General features: G+C 41.8%; 2 protein-coding genes across 3 annotated transcripts in view; both read left to right on the plus strand.

Annotated features, from left to right (window-relative positions):
* LOC128877474 (zinc finger protein 91-like) overlaps positions 1–26857 on the plus strand; it is a 79402-nt gene that overhangs the window by 45179 nt on the left and 7366 nt on the right. The window contains exon 5 of the mRNA XM_054124798.1: positions 24373–25692. Within this exon, the coding sequence (XP_053980773.1) occupies positions 24373–25692 (1320 nt within the window). The remainder of the gene's footprint in view (positions 1–24372; positions 25693–26857) is intronic.
* LOC128877025 (zinc finger protein 2-like) lies at positions 1729–8460 on the plus strand. Of its 2 annotated transcripts, XM_054123962.1 has the most exons (3): positions 1729–2465; positions 2537–4149; positions 5693–5831. In XM_054123962.1, the coding sequence occupies exon 2, from the start codon at positions 2538–2540 to the stop codon at positions 4131–4133; it is 1596 nt and encodes a 531-aa protein (XP_053979937.1). In that variant the 5' UTR covers positions 1729–2465; position 2537; the 3' UTR covers positions 4134–4149; positions 5693–5831. The 2 variants fall into 2 exon arrangements, with proteins under 2 accessions (XP_053979937.1, XP_053979939.1); XM_054123964.1 differs by lacking the exon at positions 1729–2465 and having other exon boundaries at positions 4010–4149; positions 5693–8460.

The raw sequence follows: 26857 nt of genomic DNA on the forward strand, positions 1-26857 counted from the left end.
ATCTCACGAAATGAATACCTACATGCAGTGTCCTCTCTGTCCTAAAAAGTACAGACGCGCGTATGCGATGAGAGCTCATCATGTGCGAGAGCACAGCACCGTAGAACCCAAATCCATGCATGAAGGGAAGGATGAAGATGAATCCCCGTCGAACTCTAACCCGGGCAATCGAAAGGGTGAAAGGTCGGTAAAAGTCGGCCAGTCGAAAATGAGAAGCTACACGTGCCAAATATGCGACAAAGTTTACTCGCACGTGTCTCATCTGAGGGCTCACAGACGAATCGCTCACGGGGTACACAGTGTAGGTCTAAACATATTCGAGTGCAAAGAGTGCAATAAGAAGTACTCGACCGAAGCTTACTTTCGCAAGCACGTCTGCCCGAACACTAGCATTCTCTGCTCGCTTTGTGGCAAGGCGCTCGTCAACAAAAACAGCCTGCAGTTGCACATGCGAGTGCATACCGGTGAACGACCTTACCAATGCAACCTTTGCCCTAAATCTTTCTCCAGGTCTGTTCCACTCAGAGTGCACAAGCTCACGCACAAAGGAGTGAGGCCATACGCTTGCGATCTTTGCGACCGGACGTTCACCCAACGGAGCACCATGATGGCCCATCGACGAACACATCCTGGACATCATCCGCCACCGCCACCAGTTTCTCTTGGCTGTCTACTCAGCGACGAGGATTAGTTCTAACAGCAATTATACACTTTTATATATTTCGAAGAATTAAAGTGGAGACTTCCATGATGAATGACGAATGTTTTATGCGTTTATGAAAAGTGAAAACGTGGGGAAATGTATAACGATGTGCACGAGTGTAAAAACATATAAAATATTAATAATAATGTGCAGTGGCGTCTAGCTTGTTTATTTTTGAGTTGAAAATAAAATTAGTTTAACACATATAGGTGACAGTGCTTTTCACTGAAGCACGAGAAATAGATAATTCTAAATGTTGAGCAACACAGGAAATGAATTTGTATGAAGTAATAAAAATAAATACCACGATAAATGTTTGATTATGTAGTTTGCAATAGTTTAAATAATATTTAATCCTAGTAGAAATTTTCAAGAATATTTGTCTGGCAGTCAACGTGTTATATACATATACATAATATACATTCGATACTAAATGTGCATTAATAACTAGTTTTACATGTGAAAAACAATTTTATTTAAAGTCAGTTGTCTTGGAGCTGAAACCATCAAAAAGATCTTAAATAGCTGGACTCCACTGTACATCTTATACTGTGTACCAAATAAGAAATATTATTTATTCTTGTTTTAATTGGTTTTTATCAATGACAATTACCAATGATTAATCTGGAACCTCTTACGCATGCTTATGTAAACAGTATTAACTGCTCGTGTATGCCTGTTTGTATGTGTGCATTTGAAGTGCATAATGACAAATCTGTCATTCCTTCATTACATTTTTTTCAAATCTAATTTCTAAGCTTTATAACCCATCATTTCTGTCCACCTTCCTTTCATCTTGCATTAGGTGACTAACCCACAATTTTCACAGTGACACGAGAATAAACGAGTTGTCGAATGATCGACGTAGTATTGCAGTTACCTCGAATACTAGTTTTTTATTTATTTACATTTACACGAATCGATCCTTTCGGCGCTACTTATTAAACAAATGGATGTTTCAGGAAATCAACTGACGAAGATAGTACAAGTTTGTATAGACTGTAAAGGCCAGTCTTCGATGAAGAAGAAAAATTACTTTTTGCAATTTTTTAACTGTGTGAACATTTCATTTGTTGTACCGTGTATGATCTCAAACGTGGTGGTAGTGTAAAGTGCTTAGAATCGCACAGAACTAAATAAATCTCTTTTGTAATTCCCATTTCTATGCTGATATTGAGGACTGCCAATATCACTTTTCTGTCTACTTCTAATCATTACTGTAATTTTATATACGATGGCTTTACCATTATTTACATAATTTTATGTTACCAAGAATATCGATGGTTCGCGTGGAATAAACAAAAAATTATCGTGTTAATTCGGTTTCATTGTATGATACTTGTAGGACAAGGTAATTTCTTAAGAGAGTGTAGGATGCGATTGCAAGAATCGATTAACTCGAAATAATGTACGTTGTTTTTTAAAATTTCCTTATTATTAATGTTAAAAGTTATGACCATAAATGTTTTGACACTTAAATTAAAGATTTTTCAAAAAGTGTAGTTAATCGATTTGCGCAATGAACGGCTCAAGTATTGCTGTAGAATCTGTGATTAATTGGTAGTGTATATCAAATATGTACCGAAATGTTCGTTTAATTACATCTTTTTAGGATACCAAATCGTCACTATGCAATCAACAATATCCACTTATTCTCCTTTCGTATCGCAATTACATAACTAACCACCAAAAACATACAGTAACATACCTATAAGCGAGATCTCGAATGGCACAGAACCACAAGACAGCGATACCGATGATAGTTAGTTGTTTTTCGCTTTCTCGAGCGCCTCAATACTTTCGTGCGACTGACTAAATGAATGGATGTTTCAGGATGTCGAAGATCGCAGAAACGACACAGAACTCAGCGCAACCGCTTTTTATAGAATGTAACGGATCTCTTAGTTTGGACCAGGATGAAGTGCCAATGCAGATCAAGGACCCCCCGACCTCCGACGAGGAAGAAAACCGTGGTATGATGGATAGCGTGGACTTTGACGACGACATCAAGCAATCGATGGAAAATGACGATTTTCACTCAGGTGAAGCGAACTATCGTTCATTGTCAGACGCTAAGGATGATTCGTCATCGTGCTTTGTTAATAGTGATTCGTTGAAAACTGAAGTTAGCGATAGCTCCACCTTAGACATAGTTAAAGAAGAACCATGTTCAGAAGATCCAGTGAAGACAGTTTTGGTTCCCGTCAGAGACCCAGTGACTAAAGAAATTAAGAACACATACGTACCAGTTGAAGTGAAGGACGAGAGTGGTTTGAACATTATCAAAAGCATCCTCATACCGATCAAGGACAAGGATGGGTCGGTGTCCTACGAGATCAAGAAAGTTATAGTGCCAATTAAACCGGAGCTCAGCTTGCCGAAAAAAAATAACAAGCAGTCGTCGACCAAACAGAAGTCGGCGAAGGTTAAGAAAGTTCGTGAAAAGAAACCAAAGCAAAAGGAAGGTAAGGTCATCGAGAAGAAGAAAGCAAAACCTCGGGCAGATCTTAAGAATAAAGAGCGAAAGAATGAAAACAAAGAGAAAGAAGCTTTGGAAGAAATCCCAGCAACTAATGCATCGATAGAGGAAGTGGATAACATTCTCGAAAACCTCCGTACGGTTTGCCCAGTCTGCCAGAAGACATTCAAAAACGAGAAACAGATGGGCAAGCACATTTTCAGGGACCATAGGAAACCGTTCCGTTGCCAAAGGTGTTACGAAAGCTACGTTTCGCAGGATGCTCTTCAGGAACACCTTAAAACTCACGAAAAGGATACCTACGTCGAGTGTCCATTTTGTCACCAGAAGTACAAACGTATGTCTGGGCTGAGAGCTCATCAGATACGCGTGCACAGTAGCGTGGACCCGAAGACAGTGCGGGAGCATAACAAGGAGATCTTCATGGCTCCAGATCCAGAGGGACACAAGCCTCATCCTCTATGGATGAAGACCTACCCCTGCCAGTACTGTGAGAACGTTTATCCACAGAAATCTTACCTAGTAGCTCACAAGAGGATCGCGCATGGGATACAGAAGAGAGAACCGAAGACGTTCCATTGCAACGTTTGCAACAAAAAGTTCGCCAGTGAGAGCAATCTTCAAAGTCATGCTAGTATGCACTCACAGAGTTATCTCTGCGCTCATTGCGGCAAATCGCTCGCCAATAAGTATTCCCTGCAGCTGCACACGCGAAAGCACACGGGCGAACGTCCTTACCAGTGCAAGCTCTGCTCCAAGTCCTTCGCCTCATCGGTTTCGCTCAGGGTGCACAGGGTCACTCACACGGGAGAAAGGCCGTACGAGTGCGACATTTGTAGACGCAGGTTCACCCAACGCAGCAGCATGATGGCCCATCGTCGCAAACATCCTGGAAATCACCCACCTCCTCCTCCTCTGATTCTTCGCAGTCGCAAGAATAAGGGGGATTGAGTTTCTTGGGGGTCAGGTACATTTTCGGTGACTTTTCTGTGGCCAAGTGACGTGTTTAGCTGTACCGTGAATCGTGAGAGGTGACGGGAAGTCGTGGTTCAGAGAAGCTGTTGTATGATTGTTAACACTGAAACTTCCTAAGTCGTGTTTATTATATACAGTCAGTCCCATATGTATTCGTACCGTCTATATTTATTTAAGAAATTTGTCTAATTTAAAGGAGTGCTTCATGTTTCCAAATAAATTTGTAATTGTAAATATATACATGTGTGAAGTTTATTCATGTGCATATTTATAATAAAGAGTTGATTCGGAAATATATGAAGCATGTCATTTAAATTAGACAAATTTTTTTAATCGACATAGAGTGTACGAATACTGGGACTGACTGTATACAACTGTATGTTTGTAATTAGAGGGAGAACAGAATATATTTTTAATGATATATTATGTATTAAATATATTTATCGATAAAATTTATTCTATATTAGTTGTCCCTCAAAATTAGAGGAAAATTGTTGTTTGATAAATGAATGATTTTAAGAAAAAGTTTGAAAGTGACTCGCTTGGCAGGTTTAGTGTTGTAATTCTGGTGTTAAGTTTCCTTTCACTGGGTTGTTTGAAGTATCGATGATTGTGGGCCACGATGACTAGACTGCGAATATTTATGCATAAATATATGAAATATAAAAAATAAAATACACGTTACATGCAGAAGACAATTTTGTTCTTCATCTGTGCATATGAATTCGCATAAACATCCACAGTCTAGCGACTTTGTTTCTATATTTCTCCATTTCGTCATTGCTACGTAAATCGTTTGTGTATAAACTTTTATCGTCATCATTTATCGTAGTTAGTATTTAGAATACTTATTTCTTGAACATTTTATCCTATTTTCATTTATGAAAGTGATTTTATAAAACAATTGCTCTGTATTTAGAAATATTTGATCGCGAAACTAAGCCTACGTATTGCCTATTATTTAGTATGGAGAGGTAAACAAAAAATTGTTATTGAAATTGCATTTCGAAGTGAATATGTACAAAATACGTTGAAACTATTCAATGAACAACTAATAGGAAACCGCTAAATTGTTAATCCTCCTCTATGACTTTCACATCGATCAAAGGAGAATGTAAACGAGTTAGTCCATTATCGAAATCTAGAAGCAGTAACACTTATCCGTGTAAGTAGTATTAACTATAAATTTATATTAACTTTCATAATGAAATCACTTTAGTTCAATGTTCGACAGATCGTTTGTACAGAGTTCCACGTTCCTTTAATTAAATCCTTTTCAGAAATTGTACAGTGCTCGCTACGTAACTTGTAATCCCTACCCTAAACGTCCCCTCTCCCTTCTGTGCCATAACATGTAACGAAGCACTAAAATCGAACACAAAAATAAACAAAATTTCGAATAGCACAGAGTCCTACGTACAAACATCCCAAAAATCGATGCCTTTCTTCGAAGCATTTGTGTTTCATCGTTTTCTGTTTACATCTTTAGCGTGTCGATACTTTCCTGCGACTAATCGAACCAATGGGTGTTTCAGGGTGTCAACGAGCATGGAAACATCCGCACAGAACCCAGTCCGACCACATTTTGTGGAATGTCCCGGTGTGCCCGTTCTGGATCAAGGTACAAGTGATCAGTTCTCGATTCAAATTAAAACTCCCCCTGTTTCCGATGACGAGGAGGACTATAATAAGCGTAGCGACGTTGATAGCGTCTGCGATGACGTTAGTAGTGAAAAGACACAGGACGACAACGACGACAGCGACATGAACGACGATCTGTACCTAGGAGGAGTGAATTACCATTCGTTATCATGTTCGACCGCTAGCAAAGTCGTCAACGACGTACCAAACGGAGTCAGCAGTGATGCTTCTCCGCAAATAATCAAGGAAGATTTCGTGAACACGGAGAAAACGGTGTTGGTGCCGGTCAGAGATCCAGAAACGAGAAAAATTAAGAACATGCTAGTGCCCGTCGAAGTAATGGACGAGACGGGCTGCAACATAATCAAAACCGTCTTGATACCTGTTCAAGACGAAGACGGTACGATGTCCTACGAGGTGAAGAAGGTCACCGTGCCGCTCAAACCCGAATCGTGGGTAACGCCGCAAATGAAAACCGAACCATTGACGGTCGGTACGCCTACTCGAGCGATCGAGCAGATGACGGGAGTTAAACAACCTAAAGAAAAGAAAGAATCGGTGGTGGAGGCTCGAAAGGGGAGCGATGAGAAACCAGAGGACAAGAACGTCACTCAGGAACCAGAGATAGTTCTGGAGCCCGACTCACCCAAAGGGGAGATGGACCTGATGCTGGAGAAACTGCGAACCGTTTGTCCGTTCTGTCAGAAGAGCTTCATAGACGAGAAGGAGATGGACAGACACGTCTTCCGCAATCACAAGAAACCGTACCGCTGCAAACAGTGTTACCTCGTCTATTTTCGCAAAGAATCGTTCGAAGATCACATGAAGACCCACTCCGTGGATTACTTGGAGTGCCCTTTCTGTCGTATGAGGTACAAGAGCATGTCTGGACTGAGGAATCATCAGATACGGGTGCACAGCACCATCGAAGCGAAGTTCGTGTGCGACCACTGCGATAAACGTTACAGATTGAAGAGCGACCTGGCTGTGCACATCGATCGCGCCCATATGGACGTCACACACGTCTGTAGATTCTGTGGTAAAGCTGTCAAGAACATCGTGGACCACGAGAACCAGCATCGAAAGGCTAACAAGAAGGTCGACTATCAGTTCTGTTGCCACCTCTGCTCTAAGAAGTTCCAAGTGCGCAACAGCCTGGACAATCATCTGTTGATGCACAAGACCGGCTTCAAGTGTAAACATTGCAAGGAGGTCTTCGACCGTCCAACAGCTCTGAAGAAGCACAAGCAATTGATTCATGGGCCGAGCCTGGTGTGCTCGATTTGCGATAAAAAGTTCAACAACAGAACCAGCTTGCACACCCACGTGGTGGTCACCCACGCTGGCATCAGGCCCTTCAAGTGCGATATTTGCGGGGATAATTTTACTCAGAGGCACTGCCTCAAAAAGCATCGAAGCACGCACCCGGGACCTCTGCCACCTTTGAGCGACAAGACCTCCATTGCGGCCATAGCGAAGAAAATTTTGCAAAAATCTTAGTGTTTAAAACTGTCGCATACTCGCGTGAAATGGTCGATTGATGTTTACCCTTAGCGGTCCTAGGAATTCTAAGCAGTTTGGTATTGTATTAGGTCATCCCATAAGTTCGTGCTGTAGACTGTGTCAACATTTAATAAAAAAAGACTGTAGAAATTTTATAGTGACGATATAATGACTATGTCATAAAGGTGGGAAGATATTTTAAAAAATTCATATATTAATTTGAGTAGCAAAAGTCACAGCATGACTTGGGGTTGTTTATAAACTGCGAATTTTTTAAAATTTTGTACTCTCCCCTCCCATCACACTCGTCATGTGTAATAATATACATTTTTTTACATTTTCATCCAATCTTTTGTTCATTCTCAAATTTTGTTTAAAAAACGAAACACATAAATTTTACAATTTAATGTAAATAAAGTCACCTTACAATCCTGTCAACAACGTAATTTCTATTTGTGAAAGTAATCGAACATGTATAGTCTTTTAACAGATTAAAAACATGGACCGCTAAGGGTTGAAAATATTTCGCCTTTCACCGCATTCAGCACCTGCGAAGATCGTTGTTATAGATTGAAATACGTTGCAATGTTTGTAGACTGCGTCTTGATAAAAGTGTACGTATATGAAATATTTATCAGACTTAAATACCGGAAGAAGTATTTTACGAACGCTGACATGCTTTCGAGGGCATTTCGGAAATGATCTAAGGTCTTTTTCGTGTCTTTTATATCTAGTGAGATTTTTTTTTTTATTATTGTTCCCTGTCGGTGATTAGAAAAATGAGATGATATTTCTGTTGCAGAGGTTTTCGTTGCGTCAGTGATCAGTTTTCAAACCTGCGATGCATTTGCGCTCACGATTTTTGGGAAAATGTTTACGTTACGCGCGTGCGAGTTAAAAAATGAGAATCCAAGACTTCCTAATTAACTATTATAACAAAAAGCATATTCCCTCGACATCTTAACTGTCTCTTAGAGTACGTCATATCGTATTAAAAATATGTATGCCGGATACACGATAGTGGATGTATATTCGTGTACAAGTCATTAGTCTTCTCTCAATGTTTGTTTTGTAAATCACATTCGAAACATTAACATCTTACTCGCTGAACAGTTTATTAGATAGACTATGCTTTCATAATAAAATCAACTGAAAATCATTCACCTTCCACTTGTTAAAATATTCCCAGATCCTGTTACGTAGCTATATGTTTGTAAATGTTTGATATGTTAACGAATAATATCTCGTAAAAATTGAATTACAACATGTTGATTATACGCTTCGAATATTTTGTAATACGTAACGACTTACCTGATATTTTAGAAGAATCGTAGCACCGAAATATCGTGTGCAAAATTGAAAGTAATATCAAGTTCCTTGATCAACAATGAGTGATGTTCGCTGTAATTCGTTATAAAGTCTCAAGTGTGTATGAAACAGCGCAAAAGTAAGTTACATTTCAAATATATTTTCAAAGTTACGAAAATAGTGACTTCGGTGCTAGGTATCCAATCTCCAACAGTTGCTAAACAAAACAAGAAGAATTTTGATGAAGCCTTTTCTCCCGCGTTCCTGTCAACAACAAACAATCCGTTTCGTTAATTTAAAAATGACATTCGACGAACGACGTCCACTTTTCACGCACTAACACGCATTATCCTTGTTTCAGAGAAAAACTCGACGCTGGACAACGAAGAAGCCCAGATCGGAACTCGATCGTCCGTATAGTAGTGGTTCGCAAAAGGAAAAGAAAATTGGATGAAACATCAAACGGGACAAATCCCATTCTATCAACAGACTGCGAGCAATCAGAGGCTCGAGAGATACCTGGACAGCAGTCATCGATGGCTGTCGCTAGCAATTCCTGCGTATCAACAAGCGAATCAGATTCAAACCAGGAAAAATCTCCAGCACGCCCGTCAGAATCGCAAAAGGGCGAAGTCGAGGTCGACCAGGTCTTGGAGAAAATTCGAAACACCTGTCCCTTCTGCGAGAAGCGTTTCAGCAACGCTCAGAAGGTGGAGACCCACGTGTCGTACGTGCATCGCAGGCCCTACCAGTGCAACCTGTGCAAGAGAGCATGCCACACGGCTCAAGCATTAGAGGAGCACAAGGTGATCCATCGATCCGACTACTTCTTCGAGTGCAAAATCTGTCGCGTGAAGTACAAGAGCGAGGGCAGCCTGAGGAGGCACCACATACGCATCCACAGCACATTCGAGCCTAAGTACGTCTGCGAGCACTGCGGTCGCAGCTACAAGCTGAAGATAGACCTCACGCATCACATGAAGAGAACTCACGTCTTGGAGCTGCGCGTCTGTCGGTTCTGCGGCAAGGAGGTGAAGGACGTGAAAGCTCACGAGTGGAGGCACAAAAAACGGATCGGCGAGATCAAGTACGAGCACACTTGCCACCTGTGTCGGAAGAAGTTCCTCCACAGGAGCAGGCTGGACAACCACCTGAGACTCCACGAGAAGGGCTTTAAGTGCGAGGATTGCGGCAAGGAGTGTCGCGGCACGCGCGAATTAATGAGCCACAAACGGTTCAAGCACGGCCAAGCGAAGTTGTACGATTGCATTCTGTGCCAGAAGATCTTCAACAATAGCAGCAACTTCTACCAGCACGTGTTGACGCACGCTGGTATCAGGCCTTACAAATGCGACGTCTGCGAGGAGGATTTCACCCAACGATCCAGTTTGCTCAGGCACCGGAAGCAACATCCTGGGCCCCTGCCACCGATGCATTCGACGCATCCACAGATCGCTGATTTAGCTAGAAGCTATCTGCAAAAGCTGCAGACCGATCGGGTCGATCAGAGTTGCGTGTTGAACGCGAAGTTATGATTGATCTGCGGGTTGTTGAGATTGAATTTTCTCAGGCCAACTGGACTTTAGAGATACATTTGGCTATAGTCCTTTGTTTTGTTTTGATAATGGGACCAGGAAGTGTAAGGAGAGGGGTTCTGGGTGGTTCACGTGACTTTACAAGGTCTTTAGTGACTTTAATATCCAATATTGATAGTGATGTATGTACATATAAGACTATAATAATTTATATAATTATAATTATCGATACCTATAGTCGGTCCCATAAATATTCGTACCCTTTATGTCTATTGAAGAAATTTGATGTAATTAAATAATAGTTTTGATATTACCAAATGAATTTTTCATTAAAAATATGTATATGAATAAGCTTATACATATTTATATATACTTCAACATATTTATACAAACATACATCAAACTTACCATTTAATTTAAACAAATTTCTACAATAGACATAGAGGGTACGAATATTTATAAGACTGACTGTACATGGTACTAAATACTGAGGTAATAAATACATGTAACGCTAACGTTTGTAACATGTATCGATAACTTAATCATCATCTGTTAGTTTGGTCATCTTATTTCCTAAAAATGTCCACTAGAAGGAGGAAACTTAATCCTGAATATTTAAACAAATATACACGCTGTAGATAGAACAAGATATATATCGTTTTAAGCTGCATTCATTATTTAGATCGTAGACTTATTATAAACACCACGATTCCATAGCTATAAGCGACACTATTACCATCGTCATTTCACTTTTCCTAGAATAATTACATGTCTTTCTTTCCTGCAGCGTAATTATTATGCGTAAGTTCAATGCCAGTGTTAAAATGACGCCTGTAAACGAAACGAGTGTCTCGTAGAGACCTTTCACGAAAGGTTCGCCAGTTTTATGCCCAAATCACACGCCAAGTGCATGCTCATGCGCGGCTAGCAAAGCAAAGAAAAAAATTTATTTCGCGCGCCATTTGCCTAGAACGTAATCGACTGACTAGCTTTATGGTTTTTTAGGTACAACCCGCTAGATCCACTCGCTCCGACTTTTCTGATAGTAAAGCTAGAAGAGAATTACTTTCGGATACCAACGTCGCTGAGCGTGTTCATGATGAAGGAACCGGCACCGGGCGAAGAGGCGAGCACGACGCCGGCGTCGAAGGACGACGCGACGTCGAAGTCGTCCCTGAGCCAATCCGTCGAGAAGACGGACGATAAGGATAACACGGTGGACGATCCGTTCGACGACTTGGACGACGCTCCTCTAGACTTCAGAAAAAAGCAGGTAGAAGAGAAGCTCAGGTCCGAGAAACAGAACGTGAAGAAGAAGGTGCACACCTGCGAGATCTGCTACGCTTCCTTCGACCGCAAGAGCAAGCACACGCGGCACATGTACAAGCACAGCAACTCCAGACCTCACAAGTGCGCGATTTGCGCGAAGGGATTCAAAACCAGCGCCCACCTAGCGAGACACATGGAGATACACTACGAGCCAGTTAATTGGCACATGTGCAACCTCTGCGACTTCAAAGCGCGCACGAAACCCTACCTGAAGATCCACTACATCCGCAAGCATACCGAAGACTACAACTACAAGTGCGAGCAGTGCGGCAAGATGTTCAAGGTGCAGTCCGACTACACGACTCACGTCAAGGACCACGACACGGAGTCCTGTGTGTGCGACATATGCGGATCCTCCTACCCCAGCAAGAGCTCGCTGTACTTCCACAAGTACTACAAGCACAAGACGAAGGTGAAGAAGTTCCAATGCCAGACGTGCAACAAGAAGTTCAAGACGCAGAAGAATCTGGACAGTCACACGGAGCTCCACAAGATCAAGTACGTTTGCGAGCAGTGCGGAATGGAGTTCAAGACCAAGTATGGTTTAACGAAACACCTGAGGACCCACTCGGGTGAGAAGTCGTACCTGTGCGCGATTTGTGGGAAAACGTTTGGTTGTCTCAGCTCCCAGAAGATCCATCTCCTGACCCACGTAGGCGAACGACCTTACATATGCGACATTTGCGGCCAAAGCTTTACGCAGAGGTCACCGATGATGCTGCATCGGAGGAAGCACCCAGGTGTCCACCCACCGCCTCCCCCTATCAAGATCACAAATCTGCTTCACGGTGTCCAGGACAAGATCATCGTGAACAAGAGCTCCAAGTAACGAGCCAATGGTGACGGCGTATCGAGGCGACACTTTTGTACATTTTTTCACGTAGCATGCTAAGAACTGCCGGACGAGAGGAGTTTTTCGTTGGCCAGTTCGAATTTGCTGAGATCATGAATCGTTCTGGATTGATTAACCCTTTGCACTCGAGGCCTTTTTCTCTGGTATCTGCCAGCAACTCGAAATGCTTTCTTAGCATTCTATTGCCGCACATGCTAAGCTTAGATTGACTTCGAAGATGTAGCCCGATTGTTATTTTATTGACACTATTCGAGATCCAAAGAAACTAAATCTAAAGAAACATTATTCCTGGTAGATTTGCTGCGTCAAACCCAGTTGTGACTGGGAGTCACCTCTCGAGTGCAAAGGGTTAAGCGTGACGTTCTATTTAGAACGGATTTAGAGAAGTTTCTATTGTTTCGTTGTATGTGGGCGATTACGCGGGATTCGTGGATGCGGTTAGTCGATGTGTTTCGTGATCGCCTGACTGCGCGTAGGTTTTTGCGTTTGATGAATATTCATTTTGTGTAGCTGATGCGTCAATTTTAGAAGGGCTGGAAGGCTTGTTTGGGTACTCGAAGCGACGGATTTGTTTAATAAAAATTAATTTATCGTTGAGGAACGTTTGTGGGGATTATTATCGAGTACGCCTGAACCAGTCGACAGCTACCGAAATTGCACAATTTTTGTTAAACGTTGTAAGTTTGACCAGTGATACATGGGTCATGGTGATAATCTTTATATCGAATGCGTGGAAGAAATGTTTCGTTTTTGTGTCTTGTTAATTCCAATTATAATACCAAATAATGACGATACTTCTGATAAATCATAACGAAAGGTATGGATCCCTGTTTTTCAAAGCATTCATTGTGTCAGGACCAGATCAAACGAAGCGAACATCTCTACAATTCGTTGAGAATTTGCATATCTGCGTATTTGAACTCGTTATTCGATTGAACACTTGGTCCGAAAACTGGATAAACGAACGAGTAAACTGGTAGAGCAAATTAAATAGAAAGTATATAATTTTCTTTGTGTAAAATGAAACGACATGATTGTAAATATGTTTAATTTTGGTGGAAGATCTGTACAGTTCCAACGTTTTCACTTGCGAAAATGAGAATAATAAAATTTCGTTAATTTGAAAGGCTTCCATCGCTTTGATGTAACTGTAGTCCGATCCAAATGAATTGATCGTTCAAGGCCACTAAGTTATCACTCCTACCAACATTTTGGTTGCTTTACAGTCAGAGAAATGTCCTTGAACGACTGAAATGGCGAAAGTGAGCGTAGTGTTAACATACGACAACACATGTTTTTGTTTAAATATCTTTTCCCAGTACGAGGCATGCAATCGATGAAATCATATTGCAGCTAATTCGATAATAGACTAATGATTCGGAACACGATAGGAATAGGAATTGTGGAGTTTAAAGCGATTTGGTGATAATTCGATATTATATTGCATCTCGAGGAAACAAGATCGTTAATTCATAAATCGATTTGCGGAGGTACAGCTTTTATATATAAATATAAGAACCATATAGAAATGTAATATAAATATTCATATTCTTACGGAAAAAAAAGTTTATATCGCCTGTAAATTTGAAGGAAGAAATATATGTATACATATATAATATTACAGCAGACATTTTAGATCTTGCGAACTGTATTATTAACGTTGTACAAAAAGAAAGAATTGGCGTTTCGATCGAGAATAACCACACCAATTAATACTTCAAGTAGGGTTGATTAACTTCTCTTGCTTTAAGGTCGAAACTTAAACAAACAAAAAAAACCAGGTACCAATCGGTATGCGGCAAAGTGCAATTCCTGCGATTACTTTTCTTTTTTTTGTTGTTTATATATAATATATATATATATAATGTATTTTATCTGAGCGCATAAGAAAATATATAGAATTTCGTTACCACTGCATCAATTCAAAGTCAATCAGTGCGACAACGTTTTTTTATTTTCTATTCTTTTACATCTCGAGCGAATATATTTGATGTCCCTGCCGGCGGGAACGACGGCAAATTCTTGAAATTCTCGATTACACAAACACACACGAACATATTCGACGCATTACGTATCGTCGCATGTTCCATTAAACGAATATGGGACAGTGCTCGTTGGGGGCGAAACGCTTGCTCGTTGACACGTACCGCGTAAACCTATATTCGCGCGAAAGAGAAATGAATCCGCGAGATTTGTATCGTTCGTACAATTGACACATATTCTTTATATTTTTAGGTCGACCGCACGCGACCCACTCGAGCAAACCTATCTCGTGGTGCACAACGTCGACAAATATTTTCTTCTGCCTGTTAATGAGAACGCTGCTGATGGCGCGGTGAAGCGAGAGAAAGAAGAGACGCCCGATATCGAAATCAAAACGGAACTGCCCGACGAGTTGACGGACGAGGAGCACGATTACATTCAAAACACGCTTCAAGACGTGGTCGACGAGAAACCACCGAATAAATTGTCCTCGTCGAAGTTGGAGGGGTTACAGCACTTCATCGAAGTGAACGGATCCGTCAACCAAAACGCGGAACGTTCCGAAGACGCGAAGGCTGTGCCCTTCTCGAAGACGTTCGTGTGCGACGTCTGCGAGAAGGTCTTCATGTCGTCGTGCTACCTGCGCAGACACATGGAGACCCACAATATGGTCCGCAATTTCGAGTGCGCGATCTGCCATCGACGACTAAAGACCAAGAGGACCCTGCAGCTGCACATGGCGCTCCACGAGGGCAGCTGCAAGGTGTACAAGTGCACCGACTGCGACTTCATGTCGAAACGCAAGCACAGCCTGAAGCGACACCAGATCAGAAAGCACACCAAGTTCTTCGCGTTCAAGTGCCAATACTGTCCGAAAATGTTCAAGTTAAACGCGGACCTGACGAGGCACCTGCGACAACATGTCGTCGCGCCCTGTCTCTGCGAGAACTGCGGGAAAGCCTTCCAGAACGAGTACATTCTTCGGCTCCACCATCGACGAGTGCACAAACCTCGCGGGAGATACGCTTGCAAAGTCGAGGAACACGAAGACGTCAAGACCGAACAGGACACCCCCGAGTACTCCAAGTCGAACGTGATCATAAGGAGATCGAAGAGAAACACCGTTCAGACGCAGTTCAAATGCCCAAAGTGTCGATGGCGTTTCCGCAGCTGGAGATTGCTTCACAAACACCTGAAACGCCACTTGCTCAGTTATAAGTGCGAGAAATGTACGGCGATATTCAAGTATAAGGCATCCTTCCTCAAACACAAAACGATACATAAAGACTGAACGCGCGGTTTTTTTTCTTATTGTTTTTCCATTTTATGTTTCGTTTTTCATTACTTTATGACTCGACAGTGTCGTTGATATCTTCTATTAGCGTTATAAGATCAGTGTGAATAGAAACGTAAGTCTACCCTCGCGTTGTTCACAGAAAGTGTTGGTCGAGTAAAGCGTTGCGAACTGTTCTCTCAGAAACTGTTACGTAGCCACGAAGTTCTTTTTACGTAACATTCCATTGGATAAGGGTTTGGGGAGTCCTCCGTCGCTGAGAATCGCCTTTTTATTTTTTATTTTTATTTTTATTTTTATTTTTTATTTTTTTTTATTACCGTTATGGCGGGGTAGTGTTGGATTTCTACAGCCCCCCGGAGCGGAACCATCCCGTTCGTAATACGTGGCCCCCGCGGGGGGTCGCCGACGCTGAGAATCGCCTGGTAGCGATGTCACTACGAGTTTTGAGACGCGATAAGGAAAGAAATTTGCCCCTAATCGCGATGGTGTTTCCACGATAACATTTTATAACGCTTTACGCGAAACTACTAATTAAATACTGAAATTATGAGATAGGTGAAAATTAAACGTTGTACTCGAGACGGGACTGTCTGTTGCGGGGTGGAAGTAATATATATTTACAATATATAAACTTCAGTCTCCGATAGGTATAGGATGGTTTTCAAAATTTTATGAAATCATATACAGTATGTTACGAGATTCATGTTAATAGCGTGTCTAAGGGTCCTATTCGCCGCGAAAACGGCAAGATCGATTTTTGAAATAACTTTGTTGTAAAAGATAAATAAATAAACTATATATAGCCAAACAACGAAATACGAAGCTGTCACTTTTGATTTTATTAAGAAGAGTGCCGAGTCTGTGTTACCAGTGCTTTCCTTTTGCAAATTTTTCACGATAAGTCATTATCTACGTACTATCCATACAAGTAAGTATTATAATCTAAAGTAGAACCATAGTGCATCAGAATTGTGTATAACATTGTTACTGGGATTTCCAGGTCGACACTTTCGAAGGGGTCGCTCTCGTAATATCTTTTCGTGAATAAACACGTACGTATAAAACAATGCTGAAATCACTCGACTTATTAGCAAAGTAAGATAAGTAGAAATAAACTACACCTTTCTGTCCGTATTTCTCTTAATAATCTTAATGCTCTTTTTATTTTTTCATTCGTTAGGTATAAAGCAGATTTTTTGCGCAAGTAATTCTAAGAAAATCACTATTTAGTAGTACCTAAGGTTTAAAGTAATACTAAAATACATAACAACTACGCTATGACTGTACACGCTCATTCCAATACACTTCGATCGAAAATTCTTTATTTAGCACATGCGTTTGCGAAACTTTTATTTCCTGTTTTTAAAAAAAAAATGAAGAAGAATGAACGTCTGTGCCACAGATTTAAAATATCATTCCCGGCTGTTTAGGTCGCAACCACCGAAGAAGAGAAGCAGAGTTCTAGTCAGAACCTCGTCGAAGACTGCGACGTCGACGAAAAGATCGAACGACGAATCAGCGAAGAAGTCGAACGTGGAAAACAGTGAGAACTGTGAAGAAACGGTGAAGCTCGAACGAATCTATTGTGATATCTGTAAAGTTACCATCTACGAGAAAAATTACAAGAGACACATGCTGATGAGGCATAACAATTTGCACAACCACCAATGCGAGCTGTGCCCGAGAAAGTACAAACATAAGAGAACTCTAATGAGACACAAACTGACTATACACGAAGCTGCGATTTTGCACAATTGCCAGTACTGCGATTTCACGACTGTCCACTCTTCTTACTTGCAGGTGAGTCGTACTTTTCTTCTAACATCTCAGTTTTCCTTTACTTTTATTGCAATGCTATTTGTACAAAGTGACTTGCACAATATTGAAACCTAAATTATTCTTGTTGGTTTTGTAAAGATCATCATTTTTAAAGGATCATTGATAAAATAAATATATTTCTTGAAATCACACTGACTCAGGGTCAGTGACAGTTTTCTGAATAACGAAGTTCACTGATAACGAAGAAAAATGAACGAAAAGAGTTTCAAATTGCTTTAAACTATCGAGTTTTTATTTTACAATTAGAACTAAGATCTACGCAGTCGCCCACACCACAAGAAGTCTTCAACCTGCCAATTTCCGTTACAGGTCCACATCATGCGCAAACACAGCACCAGTTTCCCCTTCCCCTGCGACAAGTGCGACCGGAAGTTTCGTATAAAAGCCGATTTCATGAAGCACATGGTCACCCACGAGGGTGAGCCATGCATCTGCGACGTATGCGGCACCAAAGTGCCGAACAAGAACTCCCTCTACTTCCACAAGAACCACAATCACAGAGTGAAGGACGCCAAGTTCCCCTGTCCCCTATGCAAGAGGAAGCTGCAGAGCCAGAAGAACTTGGACAACCACATGCAGCAGCACGAGCGGAAGTACATATGCGAGGAGTGTGGGATCCAGTTGACGCGCAAGTCAGCCCTTAGAAAACATATCAAGACTCACACAGGGGAAAAATCGTACTTGTGTCACATCTGCTGCAAGGCATTCGCCAGCGCTACCAGTAGGAAAGTCCACTTGCTGACGCACTCGGGCGTCAGGCCATATATTTGTACCATTTGCGGTCAGAACTTCACTCAACGTCCAGCGCTTTGCGTTCATTGGAAGAAGAAACACCCTGATGCCACGGAATCGCCGCCCTCCGTGTCCATAACGAACATCATCAACAATATAACGCGGAGCACCAAAGTTAAAGACGATACGGACGTTATTGAGGGAGTCTAGGCCCCCTGTTTGATAAAAAGATGCGGAGAACTGTGGACTTTTCTTTGGAAAGTTGAAAGAGAAGTGAACATCGTGATTATAGAGATATATTACAGGAAACTAAACTCTCTTTGGTGATAAGGGGAATTTATTTCAAGTTGTGAACTCCGATTATTCGTTTCTATTATTGATTTCTCGTGTTTTTGTTTTTTTTTAATACGTCGATTATTTGTTGTACCAGAATGCGTTCGTGGATTTCATCTAAGGACAGTTGATATCGAGTTTTATACGATTTTATAAGTAATGAATTTTAATAACGTATAAGTTTAATTATGTGCATTGGTACGATTATGTACATAAGCCGATTTGGAACACCTCGTACATTTATTGGGAGATAGTGAAATAGAATGTACTTTACAAATGCAGCAGCATTTACTTCCACGATACATAATACGACCGATTTTTAATTAATCACTGAAATTATTTGTAATAATGGAGTTTATCAGGAGGACCACCTATTCTTTTTATCATGTTGTGCGAATTTTACGAAACACCAGTGTCAATTGAATTGTCAAAGTACAACAGAATATTGTCCGAGAAATGTTTTAACCAAGTGTACACATAAGTAATACATAATTGAGCATTCACCTGAAAAATATACAATTACAATTTATTCTCATTCGTGTATTCGAAAGTACCAGAAGTTCGCAGAATTTGTGAATTGTTTATCGATCGCGCGATGTTCCGTTCGAACCTCGATCGGAAGTGAAAGTAAACGCTTCAATCTATCTTGCAGTATTCGTAAAAGCTCCCCTTTACTGACTCGTTTCATTCGTGTTTTAGGAGATCAACGGAACGTTTAAGTCAGAAGAGCGAACCCAACGCTGGTGCCCAAGTTAAAGACGAGTTAACAGTTCCACGTAAAACGGCGGGCATTCTTCAACGAAGAATCGTATTTCGAGCGTCGAAGACACAAAAATGCAAAAATAACAAGCGCCAATCTTCGTGCGAGATTCAAGAAGAAAGCTTGTCACCCGATGGATCAACTTTGCAGGAAGAAAAGTTGCTGGAGAGAGTGCTTCCAAAAACGTCAGCTAATCGAAGAACTCTATTAAATTCCAATAACGAAGAAACAAATAAGAACAACTGCCAAAGGACATTGGAGAACAGCAAGAAAGGCGCCACGCAGAGGGGCGACTTGTTCAAGAAACTTCACGACGGCACTTATACCTGCGACATCTGCCAATCGGTCTTCGAGCAGAAGAGTAAGATCCTGCGTCACATCACCAGCAAGCACAGCTTCCATCGACCCTTCAAGTGTGCCACCTGTGACAAAACCTTCAAGTACAAGTGCGACCTCAAGGCCCACAGGCTGGTACACCAAGAAGTCGACACGAGTCTCTTGCACTGCTGCGACAAGTGCGACTACCGCACAAAGACGAAAAACAACCTGAAGTCCCACTACATCAGACGGCACACGGACGATTACAAGTTCGCCTGCGAGCACTGCGGGAAACGCTTCAAGATGGAGTGGGACCTGAAGTTCCACATTGGTACGCACGGCAGCTCTCAACACATGTGCGACATTTGTGGGAAATTTTACACGAGCAACTACTCCTTATATAAACACAGAAAGGTAGCGCATTTAAACGAGTACAAGTTCCAGTGCACCGTCTGCAACAAGAGGCTTTTAACTCAGGAGAATCTGGGCAATCACATGCAGCAGCATAGTCGAACCTACGAGTGCAAGGAGTGCGGGAAGGTGTTTGCGTCCAAGCGGTACCTGGCGACCCACACAACCACTCACACCGGCGTCAAACCCTACACTTGCCACATCTGCAAGAAGAACTTCAGAACATCGCACATGAGGAACACACACCTGCTGACGCACTCCGCGGAAAGGCCGCATATTTGTGACCTCTGTGGACAGTCGTTCAAGAGGAGGTATTATATGATAGAGCATCGAAGGAAGCATCCAGATTCTCATTTGTCTTCGCCACCCATGCCTCTTGGGAAGAACAAGAGTATAGCTGACTCAGGAGTGGACACTACCGAATTCCAAGCGAAGATTCCGTCGTAACTCTGATTAGATGTTAAGGAAATTTGTGATTCTTCCGCCATTCTTATACTTCCATAGCGTTTCCACTGGAAAAGTTATCGTGCCATTGCATTTCTATCAAGTTGCGAAGATCTGAGATCAGTACTTGGATTATTATATATAGTATCCAGTTTAACTGATGCACGCCATTGAAATTATTAGCGATATTAAGAAGTGCCTCAGATAAAAATTAATGCGTTTTGAGGGAGATGCAAACTGTTCTCGTTTCTTGTGAATGAATGGTATGAAAACAGATATTGAGGAGGGAAATGTTACGCCACTTTTTTTTATCAAAGTTAGCTTTCTAATTTACAAGAATTTTGAATAATAAAGGTAACCTTCATCTTTATATACTGTGAATTCGATAACATTGATCTTTAATATTATCGTCACATGTGTTAACAATTACTTTTACAGTATATAAACAATACTCTCCGATAAACAAAAATTAAGAACGCTTTTATTATTCAAAATTTAAGCCAACTTGTTTCCTATAAAAATCAGTGAAATATTTCCTTTCGTTCTCATACCATTCATTTACAATAAAAAACGACATTATTCACATACCCATAGCTATTTATACAACCGTTCAAAATAACGTCCAATATGTAATATCTCATTGAAAACTCTTCAACTTTTATCCGAAACATTTGAAAAAAAAATTAGGATTTAATAACTCAGTATTTTATAACACAGGTAAAGAAAATAGAATTAAGTACGTAGAAAATTAAGAATCAAGCTGTATGTAAATGCGATTATGCGTATGAACCCTGTGAAAATCAACGTCAATTTTCCATCGACTGTACGATGATATTACCATGTATCATAGCCATTTCTGTATTTATTTTCTCGTCTGTTTTCGTGTATTCATCGATCTTTATACAATCCCGCTGTTTATAATTTACCGTCTAATTTAAAACTATTTATACGTTCGTGTGCCCTCTCATTGTGAGAACAATCTCGACATGTCAATATGCGTGAATTTTAACGAAACGCCATAGAGAATGATAGGGAGGAAGACAGCAATAAAAACGTATAGAAAAGTCTAGTGCGGAATAAGAACTGAACCCAACCTAATACTTATAATTCAGACACAATCGCATAGAAATCTGTAAAGACGCCTTAGATCTGCAGTAAGTAATGCCTGTGTACCTATCCGCAACGCAATGTCTTCTTATATTAACCGTATTCTTCCTGCTATGTTTTAGGGAACGGGCCTGCGATAAGAAGATCCTGACCACGGATACTTCCGGTCGATTCATCATCGGGAACGAGTCTCTGCCGATGCAACTTTGCCAACACGTCGATCCCAGCGGTAAATTGCATTACTCGTTGGTGCCAATATTAAACGACGAAGCAAAGTCTGAGGACGACTCCAAGGTCTCAGTGAAAGTCGAAGAGACAGAACAAAAACACGATATCCAGACGACGAGCTACCAGGCGAACCGTTGCGAAAACCCCTTGGTGTACCCGTGCGACGAGGCTATCAACTTTTACACCTGTGCCTGCGGGATGAAATTCCCCACGAAGATCATGCTGAACCGACACAAATCATCCAACAAACTGACCTCCTGGCACTACAAGAAACGTTTGAACGAAAAACACCCTCGTCGATTGAGATCACCACCTAGAAAACGGATTAGAAAAGTGGTCCCACGGAAACCAACAGAGAAACGCAAGCATGCCTGCAGCTTCTGTGATTTCGGCTGTAGCAGACAATCCACGTTGACCTTGCACGTTAAAAAGAACCACAAGTCAGCCGCTCCTAAAGAAGTTCCACAAAAAATTTCCTGCACTGTCTGTAGTTACAACTGCGAGGACCAGTCGAGCCTAAAGAAGCACATGAGGGATCACAGGGATGCCAAGGCGATGTGCTTCAGGTGCGACTCCTGCGACTTTACTTGCAAGAGGAGCAGAGCTTTAATTTCCCACGTTGCTCGAAGTCACAGGAAGCCTGACGAGGTGGATACCCAGTCGAAGAAGAAGTCCAGGGTGGAGGCGAGCACCGAGGAATCTTCAGAAATGGAGGACCTGACGGAAACGTTTTTTCAGGAGAATAGAGACGAGACCGACGAAGCCACCGTTTTCCTGGCGTCCGAGTTCGACTGCAAGGACGAACCCTTGGAAGCCTCCAGTACAAAGCAGAACAAGAAACCGAGCGAGGAACAGTGCTGCAACCTCTGCGACTTCAAGTGCTCGAAGAAGAGAGCCTTGTACGCGCACAAGCTCCAGCACAAGGACGACACAGAAGTGTATTCGTGCAACGAATGCACGTTCAAGGCCGCGAAGAAGTCGTCTCTGTATTCGCACATCAACAGGAAGCACAGGAGGATGAGACACTGCACGGCGGATGGCCAGCCGAAGCTATTCCACTGCAATCAGTGCGATTATAAGAACAAGAACAAGTACGAGCTGAAGATACACGCCGCCAGGAAGCACACGGATGATTTCAAGTTCTCCTGCGAGACCTGCGGCAAGAAATTCAAGGTGAAGGGCGACCTGACGAATCACATTCGTTTCAGCCACAAGGAGCATCCGGTTATATGCGACGTTTGCGGCAAGACATGCTCTAACAGCAATTCCCTTTACGTCCACCAGAAATTCGCCCACTACAAGGCCAAGTATGAATGCCAGGTGTGCAAGAGACGAATGGTGACGCAGGAGAACCTGAACGAGCACATGCTCAAGCAGCACGAGCAAAGGGAGAACGTCGTCTGCGAGGAGTGCGGCAAGACCTTCTCCAAGAACAGCAGACTGAAGGTCCACATGAGGATCCACACTGGCGACAAGCCCTACACTTGCCCGATCTGCAACAAATCCTTCGCTCGTAGAACAGCCCTGAAGCAGCATTTGTTGATTCACACCGGGATCAGACCATACGTCTGCGACATATGCGGCAAGGCGTTCACCCAAAAGCCTGGTTTGATCAGTCACAGAAAATCTCATCCTGGCTCGCATCCACCCTTGCCGAAAGTCTTCATCGACCACATACTGAGCGACATTATGAACAATTGAAACCCTCGATTGCACGTGCGCGTGTCGTTGAACGGCGTGTCCGAGAACTGAAGTGCAATGAGTTGTTCGTGTGCAATTAATACATACTCGCTGATATTTCTGATTAATTTCATTTTTTAGAGATTAAGGAACGGTTACTGTAAAGAGAAATATAAGTTTGCTCGTAAGGTATTACGTTTATACGATAGTTTATCGACCGTATTATTTTTTTAGCACGATAGCAGCACTAACGTATTATCGCCCATAGAAGTGTCATTCGAACGGAATAGGATCATTGTAAGCAAGCACCTTTTGCTCGAATCTCATTTTATAGATTCTAATGGTTCGTGTTGAATTATTCGTGAGAACAGGCTACTTCGCTCCTGATTTTTTTTTTTTTTTTTTTTTTTTTTATCGACGTTGTTCGTAGAATATCATAGAAACCACGTTACAATAAAAAATAACGAAGATTTGTCATTCGATTGCTTCGTTGGTGTATGTCTGAGAGAAACGTATATACAAGATTTTTTTTTATGTAATGTATCCGATTTTAATTTACAACTTGTGTGTAAACTGATAACGGCAAGTTTGATCCTTGAAAGAGACATAAATGATATTGATTACCTTCATCTCGCAGTTTACTGTTGTACCATTATTCACCTGACAATACGACGTACTCGGAGGTCTTCTTCGTCTATTATAATCTGTACTCCGGGTTCTTCCATTGCCTCGTGGAAGGCTGCAACGCGTGTGTAATCTATAAAAGCTGTATTGACGATACGTACATGTAAAAAGGACGGCGCAGACCAATCGCAATTGCCAGTCAAAAAAAAAAGAAAAAGAAAAACAAATCAAACAAAAATCCTACAACACCAGTCCGTGAAATACCTAACTGACTGTTCTGTGATTTTCAGGGTTCTAAACGGGGACGGACGTTTTATATACGGCAAGGAATCGATTCCCATGCAACCGTGGCAAATCGTCGACGTTGAGGGTTGCCTCTACTATGCCTTCCTTCCAGCAAATCAGTCTCCAAAGTTTCCAGAACACGAGAAAACGGTCCCGAAAACCACGGAGGAGGTCCCGAAGAACGACACGGAGGATCCAGAAGAATCGATCCTGTTCCCAACGGACGAGGAACCGTCCCCTTGTTCCACGACTACCGACAATCTCTGCAAGGTGAAGATAAAGAAAGAAGACGTGGGGGATGCCGCGATGAACGAGGACCTTTACAACGACGACAGCAAAGTGTACGCCTGCGAGGAGTGCAACATATGCTTCCCAGTGGTGCAGATGTTGAAGCGTCACAGAAACGCTGTTCACGATCAAGCTCAGCGGTACAAATGCAAGGTCTGCTACAAGATCTGTCGCAGTCTGGTGGCGTTCAAAATGCACGTGGCCCTCGAACACAAAACCGAGGACCAGGAGCTGAAGGACGAGGATAGTTTGACCTACGCCTGTAATTTCTGCAATTACGAGAGCACCAATAAGTCCACCCTCCACTCCCACATCAGCAGGAAGCACTCCGCCAAGCGGATGGCCACCAGCAAGACCAGCTACAGATACGCAGCTGAGCCTGAGGAGTATTCCTGCGACGTCTGCGAGTTCAAATGCCAGAATCGGCGCAGACTGAAGGAGCACCTCGAGCGGAAACACGCGTCCGAGTACAAGTACGATTGCGAGTACTGCGGAAAGAAGTTCAAGGTGAAGGGCGACATGAGGCTTCACGTTCGTTTCAAACACAAAGAAGGACCCATCGTCTGCGACGTCTGCGGGAAGACCTGCTCCAATAGCAACTCTCTCTACGTCCACCAAAAGTGGGCTCACTTCAAGCCCAAGTACGAGTGCGAGATCTGCAAGAGGCGCATGGTCACCCAGGAGAATCTTGACCAGCACATACTTCTTCAGCACGAAAGGCGAGAGAGCTTCGTTTGCGAAGAATGCGGCAAGTCCTTCACTGAGAATCATCGATTGAAGCAACACATGATGACCCACACTGGTGACAGACCTTACGATTGCCACATATGCGGCAAAGCTTTCGCTCGTCGCACAGCCTACAGACAGCACTTGCTCATCCACACGGGAAAACGTCCGTATATCTGTGATATCTGCGGCAAAACGTTCACGCAGAAGCCTGGCTTGATCTGCCACAGGAAGTCGCACCCTGGCGTGCATCCTCCGTTACCTGTGGTCCACATCGAACACATTCTCAGTGATTTCATGAAGAAAGAATGATCCTTAGACGAAACGCGATTTAATTGATTGTGAGAAGGGTGATTGGCGAGGGATGGTCGATGCTGTGAAAGGGATTTTTGGAGGGAAAAGCTTGTATGCTTTGTTCTTTTTTTATTTTGGAAGAGTTATCCATCGGGAGTTGGACACTTTTTAGGATAATTAAAAAAATGTTCTGGAATTTGGATGTTTTGCAGGTTTTTTACAGTATTTTAAAATTTGTTGCTTTTGTACTTGTGACGTTTGTGGAATAAATTGTTGGTTAAACTGGTAAATGAAAGGGAGCTTCTGGATCCTTACAGTGAAAACGTACTGTATATAAATTATTTCAGTCTAAGAACAACTTTGTTTGAAAATTTATCAGAACTGTCTCAGACTGATGCAATTCTTAGTAACAAATACGAATTGAATAGCAGTTAATAAAATGGGAATACATGTAATCTCGTACGTCCTCTTTACTGAAATAATTTTCATTTCATTTTTCAGAGAGATGTACAATCAACGTTCAATATTTTCAAAAATCTTCCAAGAAATGTTTAATTATTCTTAAAGACTGCAAGACATCCAAATTTCAGAAAAATTCAAAATGCTGTTTCAAATAGTGTCCATCGCGGGATGGAATGCTCCAAAGATGATGAAGCGATAATTTAACGAACTGTTGAATCATGTGTGCAATCGGTTTGAAAGAAACATTGATCTTCCTTGATTTATTGTCAACAACACTGTTTCATTTACGTCTTATATATGCTATATACATATGTTATTTCAACACGCAGGAAAGTGAAAGTGTTAAAGGATTCCAAAATCCCAAACGTGATAACGTTTTGTTAGCGACCATCGTTCATGCCCAATCGTGCAACTGTAATTATTTAATTTTTAACATTTGACTTTAATTACTTACGTTCTCTTTTATCAGTTTTAAGTATTATTTTCACACATTTCGCATAGTTCCCGTAGCGCGCACGTCGCGCGCGCGGATGGAAAGTAATTTCATACGGCGTTAACATCGATGAACTGTATGAATTTATAGTTTTTGTAAGAAACGAATTACAGGACAAATAGCGTGACTTAAAATTTACTGTAAAATATATTGTATACAAAAAAAAAGATTAGAAAAACATATTTTGAGCACAACCTTATAGAAGATACGTATTTTTAATGAACATT

This window comes from Hylaeus volcanicus, chromosome 5 (genome assembly GCF_026283585.1).
Source record: "Hylaeus volcanicus isolate JK05 chromosome 5, UHH_iyHylVolc1.0_haploid, whole genome shotgun sequence".
Classification (NCBI taxonomy): Eukaryota; Metazoa; Arthropoda; class Insecta; order Hymenoptera; family Colletidae; genus Hylaeus; species Hylaeus volcanicus.